The sequence below is a fragment of the Adelges cooleyi genome, unplaced genomic scaffold (assembly GCF_023614345.1).
Source record: "Adelges cooleyi isolate 19-005CV unplaced genomic scaffold, UGA_ACOO_1.1 ACOO_flye_CR_arks_rails_tigmint_CR_PRNA_108, whole genome shotgun sequence".
Classification (NCBI taxonomy): domain Eukaryota; kingdom Metazoa; phylum Arthropoda; class Insecta; order Hemiptera; family Adelgidae; genus Adelges; species Adelges cooleyi.
The window spans coordinates 14,833,640-14,854,622 of record NW_026095761.1 but is presented as its reverse complement, the minus strand read 5'-3'; the positions used below and the strand labels follow the sequence as shown (position 1 = coordinate 14,854,622).

The 20,983-nt window shown below is 32.1% G+C and overlaps 1 protein-coding gene across 3 annotated transcripts in view; it reads left to right on the top strand.

Annotated features, from left to right (window-relative positions):
- The window catches only part of LOC126840942 (high affinity cAMP-specific 3',5'-cyclic phosphodiesterase 7A-like), a 107,185-nt gene that overhangs the window by 22,008 nt on the left and 64,194 nt on the right, over positions 1–20,983 (top strand). The window contains exon 1 of one of the 3 annotated variants that reach the window (XM_050577003.1): positions 8,943–9,145. The exons of 1 other annotated variant lie outside the window; for it this stretch is intronic. In XM_050577003.1, the coding sequence (XP_050432960.1) occupies positions 9,068–9,145 (78 nt within the window). In that variant the 5' untranslated portion in view covers positions 8,943–9,067. Of the gene's footprint in view, positions 1–8,942; positions 9,146–14,520; positions 14,611–20,983 lie in introns of those variants that run through there. One more of the 3 variants, XM_050577014.1, reaches the window with a different exon arrangement.

The following is a 20,983-nucleotide window of genomic DNA, read 5'->3' as shown; positions in this document are numbered from 1 at the left end:
TACTTAAAAATGAGTACACAGCGGCGTTTTTAATAAATAGAATAAAAATTACTGCGATGAATCCGTTTACCGTTGAATTTTTTTTTCAGCTAAAGTAAGTGAATAAGTAGTAAGTAGAATAGTCTGTAGTAAATACGCTATTGAACACCAAAGTAAAATAAAAACAAACAAAAAATGCTCACTAGCTTGGTAAAAAACAAGTGTTAACTTGTAAATATTTTTGTAGGTTTATATTTTATTTTTGGGATTTTCTCATACAATACACGTAACACATACAATTATTTATTATTATTATTATTATTATCATATATTTTTTGAACAAATATTTTTAAAATGTCTTAATTGGTTTTCTGGGCCGTCCGGTTAATCGAGCATCTAATGCTGGGTCCTTATTTTCAATGCTAAACAAAAAATCTCTAAGAATAAGCGTTTCTAAAATTGTCAATAAGTTAATAATTTAACGATTTTAAGTGTGTTATGCAATAAGATAGTTTATTTCATCATTGTTTATTACTACACAACATTGGCATGATTTTTTATTAATCGAAAAACACGACTATCGATATTTAGATTAAGTATTGATTTTGTATGTTGTAGAGATTCTTGTGTACACTAAAACTAAATTCTTCCAACAAAATCGATGATTGTTTTTTTTTTACTTTTTAGAAATTATTAATCTTATTCGTATAATCTGGTTTACTTCTTGCTCAAGGCAGTTCGTTTGGGGCGGGGAGTACCGTAAGAAATTTTACTGTGAGCGAGAGTGTTTTATATCTCAATGAATCTGATTCTGTTTTCTGATTTTGTGCACCAAGTCAAGTTATTTTTTAAAAAGTTTCTAAATTTGTGAAAAACACGATTTTAATAGTCGGAGTCATGCGGTTTTTATTTTTCAAATTATTTTGAAGGTGGTTTCAAAAAGTTTCAAAATTACTCAAAGGGTTAACCGATTTTTATCTACTGAATTTAAAACTGGTCTCGGAGTTGTTGTGTGAATTTTATGTATTTTAAAGAGTGATAGAAAATATATAAACTTTGATATCATTTTTGCTAACAATCAAAGAAATAGTATGTACTGCATATTTTTTTGTTGTTTAGTCAAACAAAAAAAAATACATTTACGTAAAATTATTATTTTGGAATACATACGCAATTTCTCAAGCTCTTCTTTTAAACAAGCTTAGGATTAGGCGTAGTGCAATGTCTATGTTTAGTTTAACCCGAGTTGAAATTAAAAAACTACGATTAGTCTAGTCTTATCAAATCTAATCTAACTGATTTGATAATTTGTCAGTTTTACTCTGATCGTCAACCGGATCAGCTAAACAATTAATCGGGAAGGGTGTAGTACCCTCCTCCACACCACTATTGGGTCTGTGTAGTGTAACCCCAATAATCGGCTTAATAAAAAGGAGACCACCTTATATTAATGTCCATGTGTAAAATTCTACATTTCACATGCGTTTTTTGTATAGTTGACAAACAATCGGCACACCGTCCTTGGAAGTAAAAGTGCCCCCAACCATTGTACATATTATGTTATAATACCGTATTGTGTACAATGATGACAACGCTGTAGAGCGCGTTTAACCTCGATCGAAGATATGTTCTGGATAATCATAGTGATATTATAATATCCGCCGGACATACTGCAGCACTGGCCATAGCTTTGCCGATAATATAACATATATTACTAGCTTTTAAACGTTTAAAAAAAATACGCAGTTATTGGGTAAATAAAAGATAAATTAGCTGTCAAGTCACCTCAATATTATATACATAATATATATTAAGGAAACTGAAGTCTTCAAAGCATGTGATATCACATATCGTTACCGACGCGACGAATTGCATACCCTGTACTAAAAACACATAAACATATTAACTGACAAAACATCCGAGACTAAAAATAATTTTTAAAACATTTAACAATAAGGTAGGTACTAATAAAACATTTTTAATAGAGAAGATCGTAACTCATCTAAGTCTTTTATTACTATTTAGTATCTTATAAAGTATTTTGCTGCTACTTTGCTATTCTATTTGAAAATAAAATTGAGTTTATTTGCAATATAATTAAAATTCATCGACGGAGAGCCGAGCTAATGGAAAATATTTATTTTGCGTTTAATACATTAAAAGCATAGACGTTGCTAGAGAGGGGGTTGAGAAGTTTTGCAGACCCTTCAAAGCTTTTTCACGTCCTACAGAGTTTAAATTAAAAAAAAAAACTGTATAGGGTCTTCGCCAATTTTGTTGATGGTATTTTTTAGGATCCTGGAATTGTTTTGAAGGTTCTGAACTTTAAGAGTTTACTAAGAGAACATTTCTTTAAGAGTTACTGGATTATTGAATAGTTTTCTGTAACCGTACCGTTTAAGTATTTGTTGAGTTTTCAAAAATTCATTTAGTATGCCAAGTACAGAGTTCTCTTGTAACAACTATTATGTATGTACTGTACTGTACTTATCAATGAAATTGTTGAGCGAGTAATTCGATATCATGCATGCATTTCCTGTCCTATTGATACACAAGTGAATTCCATAATAATAATACTGGCAAATGAAAATTTTCTACAAATAGCGTAATAATAATAACTTAATTATAATGAAATAAGTTAGCGTCTTTATTTACTAAAGATACTTAGTGTTTACGTGCCATTCGAATGACATAATCCCTGTAATAATATGTTACAAGGCTGGTTTGAATAGTATTTACACGGCAAGACTTAAACGAAAACAACAGCGTGGCGTAGCGCATGTAGTAGTGCACAAACAACCTTATTATTTTATTAATGAGATGGGATAATGACCGACCTGGATGACTAGCTTAACATATATTAATATAATGCCGTTGCGAATGTGTGCTAAATATAATTTTTAAAAAACGGTTTTAATTGGAATATCGGTCTTCGATCGTGTACATGTCTCAGTATATTAAGATGTTAGTACAGTTTTTTCAACTTCATTGATACAATTTTTAACTTCGCCGGTTCACCCCTCCCCCTATGACAATAATGGATTTACCGGTATTCTGGTGATCGAATATAAAAGCTTTGACTTATAATTCTTTAATTCTAACACCCCAATTTGGCCTTTCCACGCCAACATCAACAATAAAAATATTTCATCCGTTATAGTGGTAGACCGCCGCTGATCGTAGTTCCGCGTGCTGTTGATTCCCAAGACGTTAGAAATTAAGATCCTATTGTGTTGGATAGGATAACGCCCAACTAGAGATTGATTGTGATATCTGCACACACTATAGGTATATTATTATTAAGTGTTTATTACTGTCACAGTTTATAATTATACTTACATTAATATACCACAACAGAAAACAATGACGATTGGTTTAAACTATTGTAAAAGTCATTGCTGAAGAAACGGTCATTTTTTTTTTGTCAATGAGATATCATATATTTTTTAAGTTGTAATATTTAATACGGCCTTGTCAAAAATTATGGATCGAAGAGGCGTAACATAAACCCCCGCAATATACTTTTATATGTAATGTGCATATTTATTATACACATTTGGGCATTGACGTTTTTCATAATAAAAAATGTATGAGAACACAAAGTAGCTTTAGTAACATATTCATTTGAAGAGTAATTTACAATGTGAATAGCTATTGACACTTGCGTTAGCTTTAAGCTACTAATATATCTTTTTCTCTTTATGGTGGTAATAATGGGGTATTTTACCCTTACAATATGTGTACATCTGTTATTAAAAATGTTTGGATAGAGTTTTCAACTTCAAACCTGAGCATTGTTTAAATAATTTAGTATAAAATTAAAATTAAAATGTATTTGATTACATACAATTAATTATACCTACGTTGTTTGCGTAATAAACACAATTTATTACAAATAACTTTTAATTTTTAGACCACCGTTTAGCTATTAACGTAATGCGCATTAAAATAGTTATGCACGTGCACGTTAGTATTTGAGTTAATGTGTATTTTTTAATCCTAGTGTAAGATATAATACAATAATTGAAGAGTTCACTCGGCGCTGGTACTGTGCTAACATTAGAACGCATTAACTAGTCCTTGTAAATTTGGTATACGTTTAGTAGAAACTAAATCGACTCACTGATTAGTACAAATTTAAAATGCCCTTTTAAGTAATTCAGTATTTTATTGAAATATGTGCGATGATGGTATTATTAATACGAAAATTATATAATTCAAATGTATATTAATAAAACTAATTAAGATAATATTCTATATTATGCTATAGACTAATTAGTAATGCATTAGGCAATAATAGTTAGATAATAGTGTTGTCCTTTATGTATTTTTAACTCTCGTAGCTATTCATAATCCGAATTTCAAATGTGGATTTATTATTAAGTACCAACTATTGCGAGTAAGGTAAAACTGAATTACAATCAACCATTGTTAACTTTCCTAACCAAGAGTTAACTCAATTCAGAGTAAGCTTAACCCGTTTTAACAGCACGTGTAAACGTAATAAATAAATAAAATTATAATTAAGAGTATCCAATGTTAACATTCGTAAATAAATAAACTCTGTAAATAAATAATTAATATGTTATGTTGTTTATTAAAGTATATACAATTTAGTCCTTAATGACCTTTTTTTTTCTAGGTAAGTAAAGTATGAATACTATTTGTACAGTATCTAAAGCTGCTTCTATTTATACATACCGTAAGAAAGGTAATGTAGTCAATCAATTTATCTTACTTAATGACCTAAAGAATTCTGAAAAAGCGCTGTTGTGTAAAATGTAATATGTATATACAGTGTGCACTATTTTGTATAACTGTTCGTTCTACAGAATTCAACAGATCTCATACAGTAATACAGTAATGGGCTCAATAGTGTTTCTGGTTTATTGACTGCTATCAACAGTATCTCGGTTTTGTCGCTGCGAAACAACCCTACCCACTATCGTTACAGCTGTGTAGCTTCTATAGCTTTGACGTCATTGCCCGGGAGTAATAATTTTGATTAAAGAAAAAGAATATAAAGAAAAAAAAAACTAAGACAAATAAAATTAACTTGATTTTATTTGTAATATTAATTGTAATTTAATCACCGTCGCAGTCCTTGGCGAACACGCACCTTTATCATACCTTCTATTTTAATATTCTGCTGTTTTTTTGTTGCCATTATAACAATATTATTTTGAATTTCTAATTAATTTTCATCATCAAAAGCTTGAGTATTGTACAATATAAACTATTGTTATATTGTACAATTATAACAGCACAAATCCTCCCGTGTATAACCCTCGTATTAAGTACCGAACTGATAAAATGGGATATTGTGGTCTCCATTCTTTAACAAAAATGCCTATTTTAATAAGCACTGGTACCCAACTTTGATCGTTGTGATAAAATCAAAGAAATATTAACCTGTATCTTGTATTTTAAGAATACGTTCTCACAAACTGTATATTAAGCAATCCAGTACATTTAGTTGTGTAATTTACACTCCTGGCCTTGAACAACTATATTAGTTAATCAACACTATTCTGTGGGATTGGTGTTATATTAGGTTCTTGTTAATATTGGGTTCTTATTAGCATTAGGTATTCATAGAACTAACAGATTCTTGCTGTCGGGAAAGCCATAAGAAGTCTTAAACCATCCATAGAAAGAGCCTAAGAGAAGGGCGCCCGCAGGTGAAAATTCAGGGGGGAACCGAGGTTCCAAGTCTAATAGTCTGTTAAGATTAGGGTTAGCTCGAGGAAACTCCTGTGGAACCCCGTTAAAACTGTTTAAAACAAGCTTTTAAAAAATGATTTATCATCTATTTGAGGCATCAGGTTTCGAGAAAAAGTTAGAATTTGTTTTATGTTTTAAGTGTAATACGAACACTGAATGTTCGTTATATCACGGCGGAGATGGCTTTGCTCGTTAGCTGCTGTTCTTTCCGACGTTTTTATTAAAGCGTATCAAAGAAATAATATTAATAAGTAAGTTTATGTGACGTGTATAGGTAAAAAAAAAATATTCATATTTCCATTACTTAAAAAAAAACATTATTTGTGATTGAACAACGTTTTATAATAAATTAAAAGCTTTTTGACTTTTTTTACCGCCTTTAAAATATTTAACTTAATCTCAAAGTTAAAAAAAATATAATAAATAAATGTCTAACTTATAAAGTAGTTGTTTTTATTTTTCCGTCCGGGTTTATACAAATGGGCTTAAAAAGCTCAGTTCATTTTTATTCATGTATAAAATATACCTTGCGTATATACCTACTACGTAGTGCCTATTTGCGTTGGACATTAAATAGTAAAACACAGAAAATCCGTACTGTACTTTCACAAATTTAGAAACCAGTATTTTTTTTTGTTTTTATAAAATAAAAGTTTTAGACAAAAATGTCGTTTAATTGTTCTGAGTGCCTAATTCGTTGATTCGTTTTACGACTCATAGCTTGTACACTTCATATCTCTAGGAGACGATTAATTGTATTGCCTGCTTTTATCTTAGATTAAAATAATATTGTACAACCGAAAGCGTTTTGAAATTCATATAAGTACATAATATTCGTTTTGTTTATGAATTATGACAATACAATGTTTTTGAATTTCATTTCATTTCTTTTTGGTTGCCACTTTTCCTTATTCTACCGCCGTCTCACTGTATAGTATATACATAATTTATTACTTTAGTTTATTTAGTTTTAATGAAAACTGACACAAATACCCTGTTACGTTATAATGGTAAAAGAAACCTAAACATTTTGCAGTGTTATTATATTAAGCTGTGTCTCATAAGTCATAACTCATAACGTTTGGCTTATGAATTATGTATAAGTACAAGTGACTGGAGATTAAAGTTTTATTAAATGTACTTATATTTAATACATTAATACATCTTGCTTTTTAAAAATCAATTATATTTTATATTTGTACTATTATAAGTTATAACTATCAGCTCTCCCGTCAAACGCAATCATGGTGATCATCCCACAACTTTATATATAAACTACAATTTAAGTTCAAAGCCAAGATAAATCCTACGGTTTGAAAACGGCGTTTTTTAAAGTTTTTTTATTTATTAGTACTGCATTTTTTTAAGAACTTAAAATATTTACATCCATTGATTTTTTTGTAAATCCAAATTTTGAAAACCTCAACCATTGTTGCTCCTTTTTTTACTCCTTGCAAATAAGTTTTAAATGTGTAAAACACTGTTACGTATTTATTACCATTTAAAATAAACTTGTCAATGATAATACGTGTGATAATTTATTTAATACAATTTTACAGTCCAGAAAAACGTCACATGGGCCTTTCAAATTTATACTTGGGTACAACTAAATTCTTATAAAGTAAAATTGTTTTTTTGTCGTGTTCATAACTTGAAAACTAAAAATGTTCGAAGCCAATCTAAATTCATCTGAATAAAATAAAAATAAATCTAAATTATGAAAGTTAAGTTTTTGCTTATAGTTATAAAAATAAATACAATATTATGCACTTTTCATTGTTATTACTTTTTTTTTAATTGAGAACATGAAGGTTTTGTAGGTAACTTAAACCTGGTAAAACTGTTATGACCATCGTTACATTAACAAATATATAAATTTATTGGGATCATAACTTATATAACTATAAAACCTCTTGTTAGATAAAAAGAGAAAAATATTTTTACACGAAATTAAAAAAAACTTGAGTGTTTATTTTTTACTCATATGCATAAGACTTTGACATAAATATGCACTAAAATTTCATGTATAAGGATAATCATAATATAATGTGTATGGTTATTATCAAAACCCTAAACCCCAACGGTCGACATAATCGGATTTTACAGCTTAAAGTCAACTTCTGAGAAAATGTTATAGTTATATACAGGAATATATTATAGTATTATATAATCAATGGCATTGGCGCAATTATGGAGGTATAGCACCCCCAAGTTTAAAACTAGTGCCCTCTAATATTTTTCGTGTTAATGTAAAAATGAAAATGTTAATAAACTTAAGTGTTAAATGTTAAATTGTTTTACAACATCCCGGCTCGAAAAAACTATTAACCTCATTAATTCAAATTGAAATTTAAATATCTGGAAAATTCAGAGCTTAATAGATAGCACCCTTAGTTTTTTTTATTGATATTGCACCTATGATCAATAGTTACATAATAAAAGTGATTCCAAAAAATGTATTTTGTGTTGACCCATCGGCGGCAGCACAGGCGAAGAGGGGAGGAGTATTGAGGACACGTGATGGTTAACCGTCGCGGCGTACGTAACCCGTCGCTGGGTCGCGTCAGGTACTTGGTGGTGGCACCGCCGTGGGATTATCCGCCCAGCGATGAGCCGGGACAACCGGCTAACGTGGCTCGCGTATATTGTATGGAGGGTGGAGGGAAGGTTTGAGGCGCTCTCTCTGCGGCGGCGGAGGAATCGATAATGCGTTGGCGAAGCGGCTGCATGCGACGACGGCGGAACACAGTGCATTCACCTCGGACGTGCCAGCAGTCGTGGACTAGAGAGGGACCCGCGCGCTAACTGGGTCACCGCACCACCTCTTGCCACGCACAACTCACCTATATTCGCCTCCCCCGACCGGCTTTGCACGGACCTCGCGTATCGGCTACGCGGTCCGCTATAATATAACATCATCGTGTATTGTCTATGATGCGTACAAGAACATAATAGTGGACGGAAATTATAATAATTATTTTTGTACATGTTATACCTATTACAAATATACATAATATATGCGCTCACACATGACCGTAATACTATGACACGTGATTCAGGCCGGGGGTGACGTCGGGTGTTTATGGTACTGTCACGCGGGGTACAGTGACCTATTTGGAGGCGCATGTGATGGAACACGGCGTGCGCCGACGTCGCGGCCCTTTCCGTGAGCTTTGCCGCCGCCGCCGCCGGGTCCGCACACGTCGAAAGTCGCTAAAACACTCGACACAATATGATATACCCAATGTAATTTCTACAAGTTCGTCACACACGATATATTTTTATTGTCGACCGAACAGCGGCCGTACTCTCACGCGTTCCCCGCAGTTCGACGGCGCGACAGTCGATCGCGTACACCCTTGTCATGTTCCCGTTCGCCACGTGCTTCGCCGCCGACGCCGGCCGCCAAAATTCACGATGGACCGTCGTCGTTCCAACACAGGTACGACAACAATAACATATTATTACATAATATCATAATCGTACCTAATTCGTACCGTCGCGATAACGTGTCATTAACATTAACGTGCGCCCCTCCTCTTACTACTACCCGTCTCCCTCTCAACGTCTACCGTTCGCGTGCGTCTCGTCGGCGATTTGCGGCCACCATATGCGGTAAGCGTGTGATAACATCGACCACCCCTCGCCCCTCCCCCACTGGTCACCGTTACCCGACAAACGATACTACGACGATTACATCGTCACGTCACAGTACGATTTGCCTACCTTGAAAATAATGTAAATCACAGTAACGATAAAAAAAATACCTAGGTATATGTACATATATATATATATATATGACTATTTTTATATTGATTCCATAGAAATGTATATCATTGTTAATATTTAAGGCGGGACTTCTGATTTCTGATTATTTATCGTTATTCTAGACATATTAATTGAAGTCTAATAAAATTACTTATTTTAGATGCAATTTGTTGATATGTATTTTAAAGAAATATATTTTGAAAGTACAAGCTGGATGAGAAAACCGATAAAATTCAAAAATTTTCAATTATTCTTTTTTTTTTTTTGAGATATTTAAGCCAGAAAAAACTTATGCAACAAATTTATTTGATATTACACCCGTCGAGAGCAAAGTGGTGTAAGACAGGTTTTCGCACATTTAGAAGTAACACCACCAGGCGATAATTCTTCCTTCAGTCGCCTAAGAAAGTGGTGTGAATCCTGCTCTTGTTGTTTTCCGCTAGATGGCAAAGGAACTATTACGTTCTCATAAAAACGTATACAGCATTATTTATACTTTAATATTTCGTTTCCCATTTGAACTTTTATGATTTACACAACTTTTGCTTTCGACGGTTTATATTTTCTATGCACACATTATATTTATTAGTATTTCATTTTTTCAATACAAAAATGTATAATACATAATTATAATGTTACAACAAACGTTTGAACAAAATAACTTATTATTCAATTTCATTTATCTAATTCTAGAGCCGGCCGAGCTAACTAAAATAATCTCTTAAATCCATGCATCATGTGAGTAAAAAATTGTAGTCATAAGGCAAAACAAAATATGTGTTTACCTGTGTAATGTTTAATGAATTATCTTGGCAACGATTGCGATTATAACAATAGAAATAATCATTTAATTTGTTTACAAAGACGTGCAAAAGATTGTTATGTTGTTATCTCTTATCGCAATAACAAAGTCGGATTAACCAATACGGTTCAGACATGCGATCACTGAACACTTGGTAGTTATAACTTATAATAATATATTAATTACATGCAAGAAAGATAAGTAACTTATTTTATTTGGAACTTTATTTTGCCCCAACTTTTCATTCTAAAAACATCACGAATATAGATAAAATACTTATATTATCTTTAATTGTAGGATTTGCTAGGAATTTTAAACGGTATCACTTATCAGTTATCAAAAAAACATAATGAGATATGACTAACCAGAAATATTTGAAAAACGTGTTTTTTTTTTACAAAGTTGTTAAAGTATAATATGACTGAACAACTACAATAGTATGCCTGTACCATATATATTCTGTATCTCTTACAATTCTATTGCATAATGGTAAGTGTACAAATCAAAAATCATTTCAAAGAATATTTGCCTTTGTAATTTTTTTTATCGTTATTTTGTGGGTTTTTATCGTCTCCATTATACGTGGCTTATTACCTAACGTGTAATTTTTTTTTAAATGACAAATTTTCTTAATACTAATTTTTGTCACACTAATTCCACGTATTTACAAGTTTTCATTTGAAGCAAAAAACTGTTTTACTTTATTCAGAAACTATTGTTTGTACTTTTGTCATAATTTATACTAATTATGCAATTTTAAACAGTGTTTACTCATATTTCACGTTACGATTATCAATTATGAGTTATAACAATTCAGTAATTATTAAATTGTTTACATTTTTTACAGTTCAATGGTAGATATGCGATATTCCTTAAACGTGGTTTTAGAGGGAAATAACCGGTTAAATGAAAACAATTGATAATAAAACCCGTACGTAGAGATAACAAACTGTTTTACGTATAATACTCATTTTTGATAAAATTTCAATTACGTGCAATTGACATTAGTGTAACGAAATGCTTTTTTACTTATCTCACATATTACCTATATCTTGGTTTTTTTTTGTGAACTTTTCCAGCTAAAAATTTACACTGTAGACCCTTATGAACTAGTTGGACGTGGGGTTATTCTTATTATTTGTTCACTCGCGTTGTATGGTTCGAAACCAATGAACACTACCCTAATGTTAATTAACATTGCAATAAGTAAAAATTAATAAAATTGATGTAGCTCTGAAAGCAACTGTCAGGGTACAAACATTTTGTACAAGTGACAAGAGTTACTATTATTTAAATAATAACTGTTTATTTTTTATTTCAAAATAATATTATTATTAAACAAAATTATTTTGATTTCGTTGTTTTTTTTTATTATTATTCAGTAATTTGTTTGAATGTCTAAATAATAAAAATGATTAGGGTAAGATGGAATACATTTTAATGCGGGGTACATGTGCATTTGAATAATTCTGTTTTTTTTTTACTGAGCTAAAAATATCGAGAAAAAAAATATTAAATTGTCACAGTCAAACACTGTGACTATTAAAAGTATTGATTATGTGGTACACAAAATTTTAAAAGTCATAAATGTGAAATTTTTATTTTTGCAAGATTTTTTTTAATTATAACTTCATTAATTTTAAGTACAAAAAAATGTATTCAAACCCAACATTTTGTTTTCTATTAATGTTGTTTTACCTAACGTTGATTTATTGTAATTATTTTATCTTCCCTTTTAGATTCAAATATACCCCAAACCGGGGTAGATTTGAATAAAAATAAATATTTATTTAAAATTTGGTAGATTATACCGAAGAAGAATTACTTGATTAATAATTATTATATGTATGTACAAACCTTTAACAACAACAAAAACTTAAACTACAGGTTGGAACTCTCAAACTTTGCTTAAAATAAAATTAAAAAAAAAAAAATTGTATTATGTTTTTTATTCAAATTACCCCATCTTGCTCTATAATTTTTTTAAATTATTCAATGAAATGTTTTATTTATAAACTATAGTAGTATATTTTGTTTATTTTTAAATACAGTTTTAAAAAATGCTATTTATTTTAAATAAATTTGAAGTATAGCTTCGGTACGATTTTGTTTATAAATATTAAATAAACTAGTTATTTATCTTTTTTTTATTAAATTATAAATAACACTATTCATGAATTAAATGAATGAAAAGCTATCTATTTTTTGTCAAATTATCTTTTATTTATTATCTTATTTAATTTTTTCCCAGTTCTGAAAAGTGGTACAACGTCTCGCCATAAGTCGAAATCTTTTGCGACAACATATTCATCATCTACACAAAGTCGAGGTTTACTTGGTTATTTTCAAACGTGATTGAAGTAGAAAAAAAAAGTTGCACCATCGTGGTTTAAGCTCTTGAACTATTCACAACGGTTATTGCGGCTGGCTGTTATAATATAAAAGTTTTGTTCGGTATCGTTGCATAAAATATACCCTCAGGGACTGATCTGAGGGGATTAGATGTGTGCAAAACATATTTCTCTTTTTCTTCCTGCGTCTTTCTAGGGAAAATCTCTGGAGAGCGAAACGCTTAATGTAGTTGGCCATATTTGCAACTCAAAATTTTCAAACAGGATTTTCTTAATCCGGCAAAAACAAACCGAATTGTATTAGAAAATAATACGGTCCTACCGGCCAGAAAGGGTATTCGTTAGCGAAAACTAAAAGTGAACTTATATACTTCAACGGAACTATAACTTCTAGCTCATTGTCGCATAAAGTTAAAGGTATTTGCGTGAAGTGCGTTACGTATCGAAAAAAGTGTCCAAACGCTTTTAATCTCTTCATTAATTTTTTTTTTGTACTTACCACATTGCTTTTGGTGGTGTTGTTTATAACGATAAATAAACCCTCTGCGACGTTTCCGGAAGACAATTAAATAATACATTATATATTACAATTATTTTTTTTATTCAGTAATTAATTTGTAATGGAAATTACAAATTCCGTTTAAAAGAGTAATTGACTACCAATTACTAATTAAATTTAAACAAATGTATTTAAATACCAATTAAAAATTACTATAACAGTTGAGTTATACAATTCAAAAAACCTTATCTATAACCTAACCGCTCCCATTTGCTTCCATCGCATTTATTCGGCGGCCACCGCTCACTTTCATACTTAACATTTCTGGCCTTACTACTGTTTTTAAAATCGTGTTCACCTATAATTATTGTACGCTATTTTGTCATATTATAAACAATGTATCAAAAAGAGCTCCGCCGTTGGACCATTGGCCAATCCCCGGCCCTGATGCAGTTCTTTGGGAACTGTTGGCAACTGACCTGGGAGTAGTCGTATTACCGTGGCTTTTAAATAGTAAATATTAATCGGGAAACCGTTTTTACGATGTCTTCTAAACGCATTAACAATAAAACCTTATGTATACACATAATATGTTTGTGTACGTTTGGAAGATGACTGAAACCGGACAGAAGAAAACTGTGTGTGTTTAACAGAAGGGGAGCTTTCGTTAGTTTATGTGCGTTTATACGTACGTTGGTCTATAAATGTGTGTTTATAGTATACACACATAGTATTACATCATCGTATTTACATAAGTTTTTGTCGACGAGGAAGCGTTTGTTGTGTGTACACAAAGTATTTACTGTTATATACTTATTCGGTGACACGCGATTATATTACATTATGGTTTTGGGCTGAGCTATGAGTTGTTTTATTTGAATACCATGCCGTGACGTTTGATTGTTTTCATATGACGTTTTTTTTAATACTTTTTTTTTTTAGTGCGTTAACCGAGATTTCGTTGCGGTTATCGTCGTCGTCGTCTCCCTAGACTAATATTATATATAATCTCCTCCGTGACGGATACTTGCATTATTATTATTGTTGTTGTTATTATTATTATTACTGTACGATAGTGTTTATGTATGCCTTCGTATTTACCGGTAGCGTTTGCGTTTATGTGTATCTATATATATGAGCTTAGTACTTGTTTTTCCAAAATAGGACCCGGAAGGCAATATGAAATTGTCACTGTAGTGGTTTATTTTTCGGTCGGTCTCAAATTAGTTCGTTCTCGCCGGCATATTCTTACACGCGCGCGGCCTACTTGGATTGTTTCCAAGACATGTTCCCTAGTTGTTTTTTTTCAATACATTATAATCCTCTGCGTCTTGTGTACACAAGTGCTTTAATCGTATTTTTTTACCATTGCAAAATAATAAAATACACTGGAGAGAAACCCCACGAAGCGCATGGATTCGCGCCAAAGCGCCTCTCGGACGCCGGTGCCGTCGAGGGTATTATCTGGATTATCCGACTCTTGTTTGGTAAATTAATTATTATTACTATTATTGTACAGCTTGTTTTGTTGGTTAGTTTAAATTTTGAAGTTGGCCTTGCACTGCCCCAAAAATAGTTAAGAAATTTAACATTTTTTCTATTTAAGTATGTAAGCCATGGGAATTGGACAATGCCAATATTTGAATAGGGAGCGGTTTACATATTATTCGGTTTAATAGTCCCTGAAGTGTTTTACTTGAGAACTTACTTGCGCCGTCTATCCGTGTGTTATTATTAATTGGAGTTTGGGAAACAATAAAGGCGATGAGATTAGATTGAATATTGGGACGTTTCTCTATGACGTAAAAGACAATGACGTCATGGATTCACAGAAGGGTCAGTCACTCGATAAACTATTATAAGAAAAAAAACGTCGTTTCGCTACAGCCGTTTATTATACTCCAAACTTTTGAAGAAAAAAAAATGTTTATTCCTGGCGCAACCTTTCGATTAAGAACAATATAGAATGTATAATATACACTACAGTCACTTCTTTGCTATATTAAACAAACATTTTTTATTATTTGCATATTGATCTTATCGTAGTATATTATAAATAATTGCTTCTTTGAATACATTTGTTTTGTAATGTATCAGCGAAATGATTAGGGCCGAAGAAAGAATTATAAAGTTGTTGAACTCAGTCAGCTGAAGTTGAGAGGTACATGTGTTTTAATTGAATTGTGTAATATAATTAATTATACTATGATAATGTATTGTGTTCACATAATTAAGGATATGTCTTTGAACGGTTTATTTGTGTCGAATTGTTTTTTATCTATAATTTACAAAACTCGATATTGTATATTTTACTAAAACAATATATATATATATATATATATATATATAATACTCATGTGTTTTTAACGTATAGGCTAACACCGCTGATTGCAACTATTGTACATAATATGTTATATGGCGCAAATTGAAATTTAATAATAATGCAATCATCCGTTGTCGCATGACGTGTAAATAATAATAATAAATAATTATATTATACAAAGGGTAGTACTAGTGGTTTATCGATTCTGATGGGAATAAAAACGGGTTTGTGCACTACAATTCCATAAAATATACAAAGAAGCACACAAACGGCGACAGTTCGACGGTTTTTAATAAGTATAGCCATTACGTTTGATGAAATGTTAAAAAAAAAGCTATCGGGATATTATTTTAGGGAATTTAATCATGCAAGTGTTTGGTCGGTACGATGAAAAAAGCAAATAAATCAAAAATCCTTAACCGTGTTTTGATTGGCGTAACCATGCGAGACGACCGGGGTAGGTACCTACGTCATTATGCAAATACTTTAGCGCTTCTGGATCTTAGCTAGAAACCATAGGCACAATCGAAGATGCTTGGTTATTCTATTTGTTCTCGTACCTTAGCGCAATATCATTGAAAATGTAATTTCACGGTGGTGTTTGTATTATATAATTTTTTTTTCTGCTCATCAGTTACCGACAGTATCGTTCAGTCTGTGAAACTTTCTGAATTATTATCTTCCAACTTTAAATTTAAAAAAAAGATCCACTTAACATGTTTCCTATGGTTCAAGCCCAATGAGTGTAAACTAGTCCGAAACGTTGAAAGAATCCTAAAGTCACCCCGAAGATTAAGGTGGGAAACGGGTTTTAATAGATTTCCGTCGTTCGAATAATGTCCGAACTTTATATCATATTATATATGTGCAGCAGAACAATTACAGCAATGGGGTTTTGCAATACAATGTGTTGTTGTGCTTGCAAGTCTTTCTTAAGGCCGATCGAGACTGTTCGATCCATCACACTCCATCTTGACGCGTCCGCACCCTAATGCATGTCCGTTTTCACGGTCTATAATGATTTCAAAGTTGTAACAGTCGGTCAATTAGCTGGCAAACACTACAGAAAGGTCCGTTCGCACATCAATTCGTTAATGTCACAAATCTCAGCGCATTGCAGTTCTTTCGGAAAACGTATTTCGTCATTGCTGGCATCTTGGTATTTATTATGTGTTTATATAGATATGCAAAGCCACGTGTACTGTTTTTGGGCGGCTATAGGGATTAGACGGTTATTAATGCCTGAAGACGACCCCCAAAGAATGGCGATAACGAATTTAGTAGCTAGTTGAACGTTTTGAAAATACCATAAAACATAATGCATCATGGGAGCTAACGTCGCATTGAGTTTTAAGTACTCGATTTTTTACTCGGTATCGACGAGCCTTAAGAATGGAACCTATAAACTACCCAGTGTATTATTATCCAATTCGTCAGTGACAACGATTCATGTCCACGCGTGGGATTCTCGATAGCGCTGACTCAGCTTGTATACTTGTAGCCTTTTTTTTTCTCTCTCGGTTTTCTTCGTTTTCTTACCAGCACGGTTAACAAGACACGAGAGAAAACGGCTCGATTACTTAGTAACCAACAAAGTACATAATACATTTAAACTTTACGCCTACGGCGTCTATAAGCACTCTCTTGATCAATGACGTTTGTCCGCACATTAGAGTACCGTTTAAATGATCAAAGCGGGATGGGTTAATTACGGTTAAACGTTTTTCGCGTTTGAATTCGGTTCGCCAACAGCCTCGAGGTATTACCGGCAACCAAAGTACTATCCTCGTGTATGTAACTATGCGTCGCGTTATTATTAATACTTAAGTCAAAGCTTTTAGCGCGTTTCGCCCACCCACCCATATCAAGTTGTTGCTCCAGGCTTTTCAACGTTTCCCGTCAAATGCACCGTACCGTAAAGACTTCAGGTAGCGTTTATCCGATTAATTTTAAAAACTATGGTATGTTAGGTGAAGACGGGGCCACACGTGCGATTCGCCGTTTCATAATGTATCAATTATTATTATAATTCTTATATTTTTATACCGGTATTGAATTTCGGCGAAAATTACATTAATTACACAATCTGTAAATAATTATTTTTACAATAAGTGTAAAGGATAGGCTAATTTAAGAAGGCAGGAGTCTATATTGATTTCTGACTCAAAATATGGGTTAAATTTTCAAAAAACGAAAAGAAAATTCTTTGATAGACACTGTTTTTACACTTGAAAAAAAATACTTGCATTTCCAACTATAAATGTTTAAAAAATAATAATTTTGTTCATATAGCGTTAGGCCTTCAAGGCTTATTGTAATACCGAATACGTGATGATGATAATTATGAAATCACATTTAGTAAACACAACTTCAATTTCTTATCATTCGAGGACTGCAAATCTATGACGGCCTCAATTGCGGAAGTGTCCTATCCACGTGTCTATTATCTTTAGCGTCGTTTTATTACATTTTTTTACTTATAACTTCTCTTCGGGGAAGCCCTTCTCTTTGGATACTAGATCACATTGATTTTCAGTTCTTTTCAAATCCATGACCAAGAGAATTCTGTTAAATTTGACATTTTTAGACGTGTTGTCTAAATTATTTTTAGTGTTATTTATTCATTATGACACCGTAATGCATCTATACGTAAATACTTTTGAAAAGCAGAATTCGATAGAACCGTCTATACGTTTTCAGTATCCAACGTTTCGCGCGATACTGTATAATATAAAACGTGTATTTTTTAGTGTTTTATTTGATTTTTGCGGATCTATTAAAAGCGTGCGGCGCAAAGTGGTCGTGTGTCATCATTACTCGGAGCGACCTTTTCGAAACTATAATATCTGTAACAACTGTGAATAAGTGTGTAAGTCTATTTCAACGATTTTAAACTGACCAGCTGTCATTAAATCAGCCATATAATCAGAAACTCGCATCTCTCTCAAGGTTTTCTTGTTGGTCCAACGAGTTAGACATTCATTCAAGGTGTGCTAGACGCTTCGGACTACATCCTAGTGTACTTAGTCAAATTTGACCAAAATTCTACTCACACCACTTATTCACAGTTGTTACAGAATTATAATGTATTTGTTATGTTTATTATTATATTTTAATCGACTGCAAGAGACGTTTAAATTTTAATATGTTGTTTGCACAACAGCCATGTGTAGAGTAACACTCGGTTGGTCCTGACTGGTCGCTAAACATGCCGGGCCGCAGATGTTCGATATTATCTCTGGAAAGCGAACAAACAAACCGAGGCGAGGCGAGGGTTTCTTTAAGAAAAAAAAATTGTCTTCCGGAGTTTGGAAGTTTGTCAATGAATAATAATAATATCGAAAAACAATGCATTTTCATCTCTCGGCGTTTGGGTAAAATATTAAAAAGACAATGTTATATATTATCATTGACCGACGGTTATGTTTAAATGGAATATACTATGTGATTGTGTATTTTGGCTTGTTGTTAAACATGCTCGGTGGTCCAATCGGCGGTATTCTCTGTCGTTTTGTTGTTTACAAACCCGCCAAGTGATAATATAATATAAAAGTGTCTTCCTCTGGAAAATGTTAATAATTAATGTGTAAAACCGGCACCGACGCCATTTTAACCGGGAAAACAATGTGGATACCCGTGTACAAAACACAATCGTACTTAAACACATATAGGTATGTATACCTATGACTGTTTTGTAACATCTGGCCGAATTCAACATTATTGCGGACAACGCGGCCATTATAATGGGACTTGTGCAATAATAATAATATTGTAAATTTATGTCAGTTTTTAGTTTAGCGCGTAGTGCCTACCCGAACTGCCGTTAATCAGATTTTGTTCCGGTACAGTAATAAAAGTACAGAAAAAGTAATAATTGTTTACAAAATTGCTTCGAAGCGCAGGTGGAAAGATATTGTTAAGCCCCTTTTTTTTGCAACCGAGATAACTTACTTTTTAATCACCAGTTCATGTAGCAAGCCTATGGATATCATAAATCGTTTAGCGAAAGCAAAAGTATTTTACTACTAATGAAAAGTTAACCCCGTTCCCATCAAAATCTAAAAAAACACCCTAATAATTAAGATATCGCTACCACGCCCATTTTTAAGGAGTAATATATAGGCAATTTTTTACAAAATCTTAACTTGAACTATAGTTATTGATACAGTAATGACAATTCTGTAACGATTGCCATTATTTTTTTGTCAGACTATATCACAGTCATTTCTATAGGATAAATTACAATTTTTCCCATCAAAATTGCTTTGCGCGGGACAAGTATGCGTGAGGCCATTAACCAAATTTTACCAGTGTATAGAGAAGAACTTTATCTATGTAGTAGAGTTTTTATTTTTTTGATATCTATGCTTAATACTTTTATAAAGTGAAAAAAGGGAAAGGGGTTTGAATTTTGGCGAATGAATAAAAACTCGCTACGTCATAGATAAAGTTTTTTTCTATCCATCGTAAACATTTTATACCGTTACTGTAAATACCGTCCTCACATACTCGTCCCCCGCAAAACCGTTTTTCGCTGATAAATTACTGGTGTGTAGGGTCTTATTAACAACTTACTAAAAATGTACGAATTAGTAGGGGTTTTCCATAATTGGTTATTTCGGTTTAAATTTTCATATTGTATTTACAAAATTTTGAAATATAGGTTCTTGTTTTGGTTAAAGTTAGAACTTTTTAATATCGATAGTTAAGTAAAAAATAGTGGGTTTTTAAAATATTAAATCTAAGTTCCCAAAGGTTTTTTTTAATTAAGTTTAATCCTTGCAGTCTTATTTTTTTTTATATCTACAGGCATAACCCAATTGATCTACAGTTAAAAACCAAACAAATATCCTTATTAGTCTTTTTCCCCAGAGGGAGTGAACGTTTTTTTTTTTATTTCGCTTTTTTATGTAGTTAAAAGCCGGAATTGATTGCAGAACGTAGATGATATGGATATCCTAATGGATACCACGATTATAAATACATTTATTGTCTATATTTATAGATAATTACTCCCAAATTACCGGTTCCAGGGTCAAACATGCTACGTTTTAGTAACATATATATATATATATATATATATATATATATATGTATTATAGTCGATTAATAGGCTAACGATCGCCTAATTCTCATCGAAGCAGATTTATCGATTTTAGTTTAGAACAATTTCCTGAATTTGCCGTCCCCAACGTGCTGGCTTTTTATTATTGTTGATATTAATTTTAGGTTTTTATCAAATAATAATAGTAAGTGAGAATTCAATGGTATTCGCCCGACCCACTTAGTAATAATCTAGAATTTCGTTTCGTTTTATTTTCAAAAGCTCTTATTGAATAATAATACTGTGTTTTTCTTATAATTTGTACAAACTACTTTATTAGATCAAAAATAATAAGCTATCTACACACAATTATTGAGGGCTAGGTTTGAATGGATGTAATAGTTTTGGCTATAACTCAAGGCTTACAAAAAAATCGCCTACACCCAACTCCTTAATACATAACGTTTTCTAGAGAGGAAGTGCCTGTCCATAT